The sequence below is a fragment of the Panthera uncia genome (assembly GCF_023721935.1).
Source record: "Panthera uncia isolate 11264 chromosome D3 unlocalized genomic scaffold, Puncia_PCG_1.0 HiC_scaffold_8, whole genome shotgun sequence".
NCBI classification, from domain to species: Eukaryota; Metazoa; Chordata; class Mammalia; order Carnivora; family Felidae; genus Panthera; species Panthera uncia.
In genome coordinates this window covers 39,449,831-39,462,880 of record NW_026057586.1, presented here as the reverse complement: position 1 = coordinate 39,462,880, position 13,050 = coordinate 39,449,831, and the positions used below count along the sequence as shown (strand labels likewise).

Below are 13,050 nucleotides of genomic sequence, written 5' to 3'. Positions count from 1 at the left end.
ATCGGCTGCAACACCCAATTCCTGCAGAAGGTGAGCCCTGGGGGTGATGCAGGAGCCCTAAGAAACACTACTAAAGATGCTTCAAAGGCTCATAACTCAATAAGAAGGAGACAACCCAGCTAAAAAATGGCCAAAGGGTTTGAATAGACATTTTTCAAAACAAAAGGAACATGTGGCCAATATGCATGTGAAAAGAGGCTCAACATTGTTAGCCATTAGGGAGATGCAGACCACAGTGAGCTAGAACTTCACAGCCACAAGGACAGCTATGGTCAAGAAGATGACAACAAGCATTGGTGAGGCTGTGGAGAAATTGGAAGCTTTACACACCGTTGGTGAGAATGCAAAGTGGCACGGCTGCTTTGGAAAACAACCTGACAGCTCCCCAAAAGGTGAAACATTTGTTCCTTGTTTTCTAAATAGCATATGAGCACTTCCACTCCCCAGTATACATATATATACACATCTATAAGAAATGGAAACATAGGTCCATACACAAACTTGTACATAAATTGCCCATAGCAGCATTATTTATAACAGCAAAAAGTGGAAACAACTCAAATGCCCACCAACTGATGGGTGAATAAAATGTGTTATAACCATACAATGAAATACTATTCAGCCATAAAAAGGAATGGAGTACTATTACGTGCTTCAATGTGGATGAACTTTGAAAACATTTTGCTACATGAAAGAAGCTGGTCGAAAAGACCACATATTGTGTGATTCCACTTATTGGAAGTGTCCAGAAAAGCAATACTATGGATCTCCGGAGCCAAGAAAGTGGATTGATGGTTGTCTAGGGCTGAGGGGAGCAGGAGAGAGATGGGAGCTGATTGCTAACAGATATAGGGTCTTTTGGAGGGGGGTGATAAATGTTCTAAAATTAATTATGGTGATGGCTGCACAACTCCAAAACTACTGGGTTTTACACTTCAAATGAACAGATTGTATGCTATGTAAATTACATCTCAAGAAAGCCATTTGACATGAATCCACCATGGTTTTTCTAATGTTTCCAATTGCTGACATGGATGGATGACGAGGACAGAGCAGACTCCAAGCCTGGCCTAAGCTCTGTAGTTCACTCGAAGGTGGATAAAACGGACATTTTAGCAGAAACCTTATCACTATCAGAGCAACACTTGGGATTCATGCCATGAGAATCCAGCTCTAGAAAGAACATATCGTATGGAATTAGGAGTCCTAACAAGTAAACAGAAGAGCAAATTAGATATAAATAGAACTACTCTTGTGAAAATAAAATCTATCAATTATTAAGTGTTCATAGCCAGGCACTATGTTTAGTGTTGTACCTACATTCTTCCAACATTCAGAATTGTCCAGATGAAGTGGGTGTTAGTGTGTAAACTTTATAGGTAAGCAATCTGAAAACAAGTAAATTACCTAAAGAAAGCCAGCTTATAAGTGGTCCAGGTAGGATCTGACCCACGTCTGTGTGACTTTTGGGTCTTAATTGCTATGCCATAGAACTGTTTAAGATATTTGCATTATAACATAGCCATTTCATTGGTACCTCCTCTTATGCCATACTCTCTCCCTTATTCATATATGTGTATTTCCTAGCTTTACTTTCTAGTCCCTACCTACAAATGTCATTTTGGAGTGAACACTCAGGAAAACCTTCAAATAGGGAGATTACAGGGAATGCCACTGACAGTCGCGGTGTAGTTGTCATAGTTACCAATCCACCCAATTGGTCTTTGCTACGAGGCACACACTTCTGCCTCTATATAATACACCAATATTGGCTGGGTTCCATCACAGTATCACTGAACCCTGTTAATGCATACGAAGTAGAAAGTGCTGAGGTTCTAGTGTGCATAGTAAAGCATTAAAGTTTTTCCTTCAAAGTTTCCCTCTTGGACTCACAGGTATTACATTCTCTCTTCTAATCCCTTCCATTTGCCCAGGACGTTCTGGTGTGGTTGGTCTTGAGAGGTGCTGAAAATCAGGGCCACACAGCGGTCTGCTGCTTTGTTCTAAGCGGGATTTACAAACACGGTTATTTTCTTTTGGTGAAAAACTGATTCTCCCAACCCAGTAATTCCTCACTCAGAGCCAGACTGTGAGTTGTTGACTGAGCTGCATCCACTCCCACATACAAAATAGAACTTCCGCTGCTAAAAACACATGTCCAAAATCTCTGTACAGAAAAACTTAAAGCTGCCAGCCAGCAATACGCACTCTGGCTGTGGATACGCACACAGACACGTACACACATCCATCTATCCGCATTTTTCCACAATGCTTTTACATTTGCAAGGACTCTTTCTTCTCTAATATTGGTGCTGTCTCTCTTCCTCCTCCTCTCCATTTCACCGGCCTCGCCTGTCTTCAGAGGCACCTGAAGGCACATAAGGCAGGGAAGTGAAACCGACTGTAATTCTTCAGTTCACTTCTCTGCAGCCTCCAGTGAGCCAGTCTCCATACGGTGGCCCAGCTGAGCTCTGAGGAAGTTCAGAGTCCCTGCGCAGGTGCAATTTACCAACCGCTCACAGGCGCGCTGGGAGCCCAGGACCTGACATATGCATGTGAGGGGCTCAGGGACAGCAGAAAACGAAGCCTCCAAGCTTGACTTTATGAGATTAAAAAGAAAGCGGACTCTCCTCTATGAATGGAAGAAACCAAAGGCTTTTATACCTAAAAAGGCCATCATTTTCCCTTTGAAGAATTATATATAAATTACTGAGAGTAATCAGAAAGTCTAATCTTCCCACTTCCTTCTGATGCCCTTGTGTTCACCTTCGGGTTCCCTCTACTTCATTCTTCTGGTCTTAAGAGTCTCTGACTAATTCTGTGCTCCAGTGAAATCACAGATATGTTCGAGAGGTTTCTTGACAGGCAAAAATGTATTCGAGTAAATTTTGCTTAATGTATCTTTTAAAATTAGTAAGTTAATTTTAAAGAGCATTTTCTGTTTATGTATAACACACATATGTGTGTTACATGTATGCACATATACACATATGTATATATACACACATATATCTATATCTATATCTATATATCTATATATCTATGTTTTTGTTTGTTTGTTTGTTTGTTTGTTTTCCTTCATTGTTTCAGCCTATCTTCACCAAAACCCTGGCAGGTAGAACTATAATTATTAACCCATTTTACTGATGTGGGGTTCAGCTAAAGTGGAGCTAGGACACATATTTAGGTTTATGACTTCAAAGGCAGTGTTTCCACCATATTATCGCTTATTGTCTCAGTTCAAATTAACAACAACAACAACAACAAAAAAAAACCATGCTGATTTTTTCCACTGTGGAATTCAGCCATGTACTTGATAATTCTTGACAGGTCCTTCCTCTATGATTTGGACAATACTTCCCACATAACCCCTAGCCACACCCACTTTCTTTCTGTCTCTGGAAGGTACCAAACTTTTCTCTGCCTGGTGATCATGTCTGTTCTCTTCTCCCAGCACGTTCTTTCCCTGGGAGGCACACCTTGCCTTCCTCCAGACCCGTCACTCTGGATATCTTATCTTTCAAGGCTCATCTTAAACTTCTTTGTAGAGAAAGTCTTCTGTGGCCACCCCGATGAGGTTATAGCACTTGGTTATGTTGTCCCACTACATGGCAGTTGGCTACTCTATAGCATGTATTACCGGTATGACTGATTTATGTAATTCTTTATTCATTTTCCTTACACTGTAAACTACACAGAGTCAGCAATATGCCAATACCTACTTGGGGGATAGTCCACATCAGAACTTCTTGTTGGTGGTTTATTGCAACGCGTGATCCCAAGTTCCCACTGTCGGGGTGGGTTGGTCATAGGCATGGGTTTAGAAAAGCTGCCCAAGGTTGTGAAGGTCCCCTCGCTTCTCAGGTCTCCTGCCAGTTCCAATCATACTGAATTATTAAGATGATTTTCCAAAGAATGCGCTATATTTTCATCTCCTCCTTTGGCATAACAGATTGTCCCCTTTGAACTCTGACACTTCTGAAACTACTGCATTAACTAGCACAAGAACACAGAGGTTTTTGTTTTTAAGTAGGCTCCATGCCCAATGTGGGGCTTGAACTCATGACCCTGAGATCAAGAGTTGGATGCTCTACCAACTGAACCACTCATGCACCCAAAGAACACAGAGTTTTTAATAAAATGTCTTGATTAACTCAGATTACAAATATATGATTACTGAACTGAACTGAATCATAGGAGTGAAATACCACGATTGACCTTTTTTTCTTGGGGAAACATTCTTTTTTTGTTTCTTTTAAGGACTGACTTTTTTCTTTTCAATGGAACACCATCTATAACCTTGTAAACTATATAAGTTGGGTATGTAGTGACTTAAATGCTTCTAAATTTGTACTTCTTTGTCCAAAAAATATTGAACACTTACTTACTCTCCAAGCTCTAGAATTTCCTTGCCCATCTTTCTATACTGCTAGTCCTCTTTTTCTTTCTTTTTCAGATGCTTTATCTTTTAATAATTTCTTTGATTTCCCATATTGCCTTATATTTTCCTTGCTGCTTCTTTTTCTTCTTTTTCACTTCCCTAGGATTTATTTTCTCTCTTTGCATCATAAATATTCACAACTTTCATTTCCCCACTATTGTAGGCTTTCTATACTACCTTTCTGCCTTAATTCTGATGTTGCAAATAGTCCTAACCCTATTTTCATTAATATTATTTGTGACTAGATAGACTGTTTTAATATTCACAGTGAAACAGACATATTCACTGGTTCATCTGTGTTACAACTGAGAGTCCTTCTTCTGGTTAAACTCATTCTCCTGCCTATATCATAATAGTGTTTCTTTTTTTAAAGAAATCATCATTAGTAATTCATGCATCATGAATTATCTTGGAAGTTAATGGAAAGGACATAACAATGAATATATTTTCTGAAAGTGAATGACAGAAGGTATAAACATTTATGGCATAACAATTGTTAAAATGGTTTTCTTGAAACAAAATATAAACAGAATAAATTTCCAATTAGAGTAATCTTATTTTATGTTATTAGAATATACAGGCTTTTTTTTTTTTTTTTTATAATTCTGGCTTCTACCTGTTGTATTCATCACCTATAAGTATCACCAGTGTGAATAGCTCTCTATTGTCCTCACAGAAACAAAGCGATACCACTCTAGTACTCAGTGCACAGAAACCTAGAGGAAAAAACCTCTTGGTTCTAATTCAAGCACCTAGGCTTTGTTTTAGTTTGTTCCATTTTCACAGTTATTTTTCATAGTTAAATTTAAAGTTCTTATATTTATTGATTTATTTAAAATATATTGGCTCATTGTATTTTTAGTACGTTCGTTTCATAGTGATAAATCCCAGCAACCCCATTACATAGCTTTTTAATCTCAGAACTGATAATTAGGTATGGTAGACCGATGGTAAAGGATTTCGGCTTTCCAATATATTCCTCTCACTCCTTTTCATTGTTTGGGTGGGTTGAAGAAGCATTAGGAAGTTGTAACTTTTAATCTCTTCTGTGGTGTGATAAAACAAAGCTATGGAAGGCTTGGATTAGAGTTTGCTTTCTGTCCAAGCCATATTTATAATATACACTCATAACAAGGGAGTATTCTTCAGATGATGATGACTGACTTCCAACTCAACCCTATCTAGATAATTAGACAAAATTATCTAGCCTCAATTCTGAGCCTCAATTTTCTAATAGCTAAAAAGATGAAAAGAATGTTACAAGGACTAGAAAGAATGTAAGTAATATGTCAAACTCATGGTAGGTACTCAATAATGATAGCTACTATCACTGTTGGTAAACAGCAGTGTGTGTGTGTGTGTGTGTGTGTGTGTGTGTCTAATAATCTTCAAAACAACCTTCATTTTTAGTTCAGCATCGGCTTTGTCAATTCACACTTAACTGAACCAAATCCTAAGTGTTCACTTCAATTATATTTAAGGCCAATATCAATTCCAATTGAACTCATTTCTAGATCAAGGTCAGGCGCTTGATCTACTGAGGGAGACAGACACATGAACCAAACCTACAAACCTACAACAGTGCTTCTTCAGAGGTTAGTCATTTTCGAGAAGGCAGGGAGGTTCTATAGACATACTCAATGCAGTAAATTCACTCCAAAGTCAAGAGTCCTGACACCACTTACCATTTGATCAAAGCAGCTGGAGATCTGGGATGGCACTTAGAGAAATAATTGTTCATGTACTCATTTATGTGCCTTGATTAGCCTGCTGGATATGTGCACGTCAATCTGAGCAATGTGTTAAATGTATCTAATTTCCTACTGGAAATCATTTAACTATCATATAAATGATATTTAAACCTCTTCTGAATAATGACTATATTAGTTGGTTCTATATATAATATGCTTGATAAAAATGAGCAGCTCATTCACTTTTTAAATTAATTACTATTTACCTTCTTAAGATTGCTACTTAAATTCTTAAGTTTTATTATGGAAAATTGAAACTAATTTGGCATTGGTAGAATTATTGAGACTTGTATTCTTTCCAAGCAGAGAAAGAAAGATCAGTTGGATTCTTTCCACTAGGAGAAGGACAAAATTTTGTGTCCATTTTGGTCACTGATGTATCCCAGGTGCCTAAGACAGAGGTTTCTAACTATGACTCACAGAGCAAATCCAGCCTGCCTCCTGTTTCTAAATAGCCTCCCCTCCACTCCCCCTGCCCGCCAAATGGTTTTTACATTTTTAAATGGTGGGGAAAATATTTTAAAAAGAAGAATATTTCTTAAGATGTGAAAATGATATGAAATTTCAGTGCCCACAAGTGACATTCTAATGTAACACAGCAATGCCCATTCATTTACATATTGTCGTTGGCTGTTTTGTGCTACAAGGGAAGAGTGGAGTAGCTTCAACAAAGATCGTGTGACTTCCAAAGCCAAAAATAATTACTGTTTGGTCTTTTACAGAAAAAAAAAATTCTGACCCTAGAACTAGAACAGCATCTTTCTTTAATTTTTTAAAAAGTCAGATATATTAATACTTAACCCTCACATGTTTCTTTCCACAAGGAAAGTCTTGAGTCTATGTATAACTCTAAGAATGATCACTAGATCATATCCTTGCATGGAGAGGCTCATAGCAAGAAGCAGAACACTGTGGATGAGAACAGTGCCATAGTGCCAGGGCTCAGACTTTGGCTCCATCACTTACCAGCTGTGCAAGCCTGGGCAAAATGCTTAACTTCTCTGTGTCTCAGTTTATCCATCTATAGAATGAGGTTAATTATGGTACCCATCCCTTAGGGCTGTTTTGAGCATTAAATAAGTTCATGTTTGTAAAAGGCTTAGAACGTCCTCGGGTATGAAGTGGCTGTTGTAAATAAAGGAACTTTTTTTTTTTCTTACTGTACTTTTAAGTTAAGAAAATAGAGATACTTAGAAATTAGCTAAGGTAATGAGTGAACCTCAACATGTTCATAAATATGGAATAAATACAAGTATGAATTAAAATTTAAACATGTCCACTTTTTGTCAGTAAATCCTCTAAGCCAATACAACACATTAATATCTACTCTAATTGCCTTTTGATTGTAGGATATAACTATTTGGCTCCCATACCTGTGGTATAATTTTGTAATCAATGGTCCTGTTTCACATAATAAACAAATTGTGTTCTGAATGGTTGAGTAACTTCTGATACAAAAATCTAACTACCTAACAACTTCTAATTCGAGGGCATCAAATTGATATAAAAGGAAGTAACAATTTAGAGAATACATGGATAAAAGATTAGTTTGCTTTGCTCAGGTTGTTTTTCAGGCCTTATGAGGAGACCCAATCGAAAATATTGTCCTACATTTAAAGAGACACTTTTTAAGCACCAAAGCCAGGAATCAAAACTGTGTATTAGGAAAGCTAATGGCTTTTTAATCATTACAAGTCATTTTAGCCAATAGATAATTGTCCTTCTGATGTTTAAATAGATTTTCAAATTAATTTATGTGAAATCTTTAAATAGACTTTTTTAGAGAGTGAAATCTTTATAAGGTAGGCTTCTGTCTTCTATAAAATATAATCTCTGAAAAAGCACACTTCAGTACAGGACTGTAAAAGGGACTGTAATAGCTGATGGTTAAATGTTTTACAAAATATGGTTATTTTCACTAATGCTTTTCTATGACAGGTGTTTTCCTGTAGGTTCAATAGGCTTTTGTTATGTGCGTTAGTAATGTAGATTGAGGAACACACTGGTGAAGTGGGACACTGAAGCTTTCTTATTTTATAATCTTAATTCTTTCAACTTTCAATGAGCATTTACTTATACATTGTGTGAGATGCAATGAAAATGTGAACAGGAAGGTAATGAATGCAGTCCAAATTGACTTATTTGAACGACTACTAAATTATGCATTCAATTTTTAAAAATACAAGGAAAAAAGAAACTTTGGGGATTACTTAAGCTGAACTTAGACTATATGTCTTCTGATATTTACTTTTTAATGCCTTAAACATTGCATATTATGTCACTTATTAAATTAAATTTTCATGCTTTAGAAGCTTTCAATAATGACTTTCCCAGAAACTTTTTCAAGAACTTATTTCTTAAGTTTTATATTTCTTGAAAAAAAAAAACAAAAAGAAAACAAGAAATAAGACTTCAAATGTCTTAAGTTTTGTCTACCCAAGTCCTTTTCTCTTAAATTAGTTATGCATATATTTGCATATCAGATAATAAGTCTCTTATTTTTAATTTATCATTCTCAATGCTTAACTTGCTAAGATAAAATACAAATTTGAGCATAAATGGCATATTTGGAAAGACTAAGCAACTAAAACAAAGGTTAAACATTAATTTGGGTATTTATAAGGTCTGTAGGCTTGGGTTGCTTTATTTTTCTAGATGTAATAAAAATTCAAAATTACTTAATAATCTTTAAAAATAGTAAAAATATTGTTATTACACTAATAGCCTTACTTTCTATAGAGAAAACGTATTCTTAAACAAGTAAATTCTTTGTGAAGTCATTCTATTTCCTTATATTTTGTACTTTTTCTAACAGAGGAGTCAATTTTAATTTTTCAACTCCTTGCCTAAATTTGAGGATTTCTTTCATATTTAGACCTTAAAAAATTTAGGTGGATAAAAAGTAATAAATATTGTGCATCTCTAGTCAATTGTTTTCAATAAGAGTGATGCGTTTGCAAAAGCAATTGTTCAACACATTTATCCTTCTGTTAAACTACATGTAAGTCTAAGAGAACATTTTTATATTATGCTGACGCTATAATAGATGGGCCAATGTGATACTATTGGTCGCAACTTACAGCATCTTTGCCTACATTAAAGTTAAGATCCTGATGGGTAGTCTTACATTCTTTCTGCGCATTAAAATTAGAATAATGTAATTAATCCCGAAAAATTAAAATGCCAGTTATCAATAATGGAACAAAATCGAAATTGTATTACTTTGAGATCATCAATAGGCTCACATGAACTGTTTTCTTCTCTGCGTCTTCCGCTTTTAAGGAAAAATACAGTTTTTCTTCCTACCGCAGAAGTATCAGATTCTTGCAGCATCCATGACACTTGTAAGCATTTAGTGGTCAGACGCCACTACATATCCTTCAAATGATATGGCCCAGTGAAGCTGGAAGGTGTCGTCACGGAGCCGGGAAGCCTGCTATCTTAGCCACCCGCCAGGGCAGAGCCAGCAGGCCCCAGCTGGTTACTGAAGCCAGGCTAAGGTGGAAAATGGATTTTGCATTTTGACAGTCAACTGTCCTAACACTGGACCCTGGAAGATACTTATTAGACAGAAGTGCATCAAGGGCTTGAGAAATTCTTTATGAGATCAGATCTGTAATGCTCCTATCCTCCAATCATTCTTAAAACAAGTTAAGTCTTGATCTTATTATCCCTCTGGATTTTACATGCTTTTAAAAATATGAACAAATACATGTTCAGGACTATAGCTGTGTTGTCTGTGAATTCTTTGAATATGTATAATATATGCTAAATTAAGTATACTTGTAGGTCATTTAGAAGTGATAAAAGTTAAGATTACAGAATATTAATCAGCAGTGCCCATTGGTGTGGTGACATCTGCCCATCACATTAAGTTTTGATCTTTAGACGAATGAAGAACTCTTACAAAATAAAAATACATTTCATGTTCTTGTCCATAGTTAGACTCCTGTGCTCACTATTCAAGTACCCAAGGGTTTGGGTTCTTGCTTGTGTTATTGTCCTACTGTCATTTCTTGACACATTTCATTAACTCATCTCTCACAAATACTAGAAAATCAACTTAGAAGGTTTCTAAGTCCAAGGTTTCCCATACCCCTGTGGGCCTCACCTGAACCCCAGTGCTGTCTAAACTGTCTTCCTTCTCTTAAAACGTTTCTAGACGTTTTAGAAACATCCTGACTAAAAATAAATATTTAATTCCATAAAACTGCACATAGTGACCCCCCTCCCCTTTAGATATCCTTCGGAATGAGAAAATGCCATGATGGATTTTTAAACCATGTAACACTTTGCTGGATTAGGCTGGGGTAGCCTGACATCTGAAATCATGATATTTTATCATGAGAAACTGAGACGATACTGCTTCTCTTTTCTAAAAAGAGAAAGAAACCCTCTGCTAGGGCTCACTAAAAGGGGTTTTAAAATTGGAGCCAACGAAACACCACGACTGTCAATGCCTACAGTTAAAACAAACCAACAGACAACTCAGCAACATTTTAAGCAGGCGTTATTTCTCTCTCCCCTTTGATGTGAAGCCCTGTTTACAGCACACACAGACACACTGCAAAGAGCAACAACAAGTCCCCAACTTCTTTGTGACTTCAGAGCAGGCACAAGGACCTAACTGGAGCCAGATGACAGCCAGTTTTCAGCTCTTTCCCAGTTTCCAGCTGTTTCCCCTTAGAGATGGGAGCTACAAGGCATGATTCACTCTGACACCCTGCAACCTCTTGCTTTGCTCTCCTTTAAAAGTGAAAAGGAAGGGCTTTCCACAAGGTAGAAAAGTTTGCCTGGATAGGTGATGCCAGAATTTCCAATAGTGACCCTAATAGACAAAACCCTTGGGAGCTCTAACTTCCAAAGGGAGCAGACCTCAGTCACTAAACAACAACAACAACAACAACAACAACAACAACAGCAGCAAACCTTGAGTGTCTGACAGAAAGAATGAAAGCTCTCCTCATGGAGCATCCCCAGGGCGCTCGTGCTCACCCAAGGCAGGGAAGAGGCAGAGTGGGCTGGGGACTTGTCATTGCAGGATCCTTTTCCTTAAGCAAGCTCATTTTGAGATTTGGAGGGAGGATTGGTTAGAGAGGGTTGCAAAGCTGCACTTCTAACTGCCCCGGCCTGTGGCCCCACCTGCCTGTCAATTTCAGTCCACAAGTCCCGCATTTCTTGCTCTGGGGATGTTGAGAGAACACAGGCTTTCTAGCGCTCAGGGATGCTCTCAGGCCAGTTCCCTGCTGACCTTTAATGGACTCAGAAATCAACTTTCCCCACAGTCTAAATTGTTTGTTTGCGTTTGTTTTCAGCTTGCCGGAGCCTCCCACACAGCCCACCCCTCTCCCCCTCCCCTCTGCCCCCTCCCCTCCCTCCGGCCTTTCGTGCTCACCAACTCCCCCCCACCCCCCACCCGCCCCTCGTCCTCCTCTTTGTTGTCTCCTACCTGCTGGCCAGGCTCTGCCTGCAGTGCTGCCTGAAGGGCATCAGGTGGTAGTTCATGGCGTCCAGCAGCAGCTTCTGGCAGACCGGGTCGGTGCGCATGAAATCCACTGACTGGACCCGCTCCACCAGCTCCGGGGCCGGGATGAGCGCGAAGCGGAGGCGCTTCATGAGGTCGGGCGCGTACTGCATGCGGGTCTCGCGGTCGTGCTCCAGCCACAGCACGGACATCTGGAAGAGCGCCAGCTCCGACTCCACGGGGGGCGGCAGCGAGTCCAGCAGGGCGCGCATCTCCTCGAAGTTGAGCAGCAGCACATCCTCCACCAGGTACTTGTTGGCCAGCTTCTTGGTCTCCTCCAGGCCGTGCAGCGCGGCGATCTTGCACACCTGCTTGTAGTTCTGCACCGAGATCTGGTCGTTGAGGAACTGCACGCAGAGCTTGGTGACCTGGGGGATGTGCAAGATCTTGCTGACCGACAGCACCTCCTCCACCGTGTCCAGGGAGAGGGTCACGTTGGCCGTGTAGAGGTACTCGAGCACCAGGCGCAGCCCGATGGACGAGCAGCCCTGCAGCACCAGGTTGTTGATGGCCCGGGGACTGGTCAGCAGCTTGTCGTCGGGGGAGGAGGAAGGAGTCCCGGGCTCCTCCTGCGGCGGCGGCGGCTGCTGCTGTGGCGGCTGCTGCTGCGGCTGCTGCTGCTGCTGGTCCTTGGGGGCCCCCAGGCCGTCCTGGCCGCCGACCCCTCCCCCGAGAGGGGGGTGGCTGGAGAAGAGCGATCGGAAGTACTGCGAGCAGGAGGCCAGCACGGCCTTGTGGCAGTGGAACTGCTGGCCCTGGGCCGTCAGGGTCACGTCGCAAAACAGCTGCTTCCTCCACAGCAGGTTGAGGCCGTGCAGCAGGTTGTCGCTGTGGCTGGGGTCGAAGGTGGAGGTCCTGTCCCCGGATCTGGACATGGCGAGCTGACTCGGCGCACCTGGCTTTAAACCCTCCTCCAACCTGGCACACAGGGGTGGGGGATGGGAGGGAGGGGAGAAGGGTAGTGGAGGGGGTGGGGTGTGGTCAGGGTGGGGAAGGGTGTGGAGGGGAGGGGAGGGTGAAGAACAACAATCAGTGCTCAGCTCGGCTCCTGCCCGGCGCGCCCCAGGACCCAGACCCTAGGAGTAAGGTCGGAAGGCAAGGAATCCGTGAGCGCCACCAAATGGGCCCTGTCTGGGGTCGGGGCGCGGGTTCAGCTCCCTGCTACTCCTCTCGCCACCGCCCACACACTTCGTCCCTCACTTTCCTAAAACCACCCCGGCTCGGCTCTTGGCAGCGACAGCGGTGGCAGCAGCGACGGCAAAGTGGCGGAGGCCGAGACACCTCGTGGGCTTGTGTCCATGCCGGGCCTGAGGAAGGGAGAGGCCGGGGAGTGG

At 40.8% G+C, this 13,050-nt stretch overlaps 1 protein-coding gene across 1 annotated transcript in view; it reads right to left on the bottom strand.

Moving 5' to 3' along the window:
• Positions 1 to 12,648, bottom strand: part of KLHL14 (kelch like family member 14) — a 103,133-nt gene extending 90,485 nt beyond the window's left edge. Inside the window, exon 1 of the mRNA XM_049620238.1 lies at positions 11,642 to 12,648. Coding sequence (XP_049476195.1) covers positions 11,642 to 12,591 — 950 coding nt within the window. The 5' untranslated portion in view covers positions 12,592 to 12,648. The remainder of the gene's footprint in view (positions 1 to 11,641) is intronic.
• Between the last annotated feature and the right edge of the window lie 402 nt (positions 12,649 to 13,050).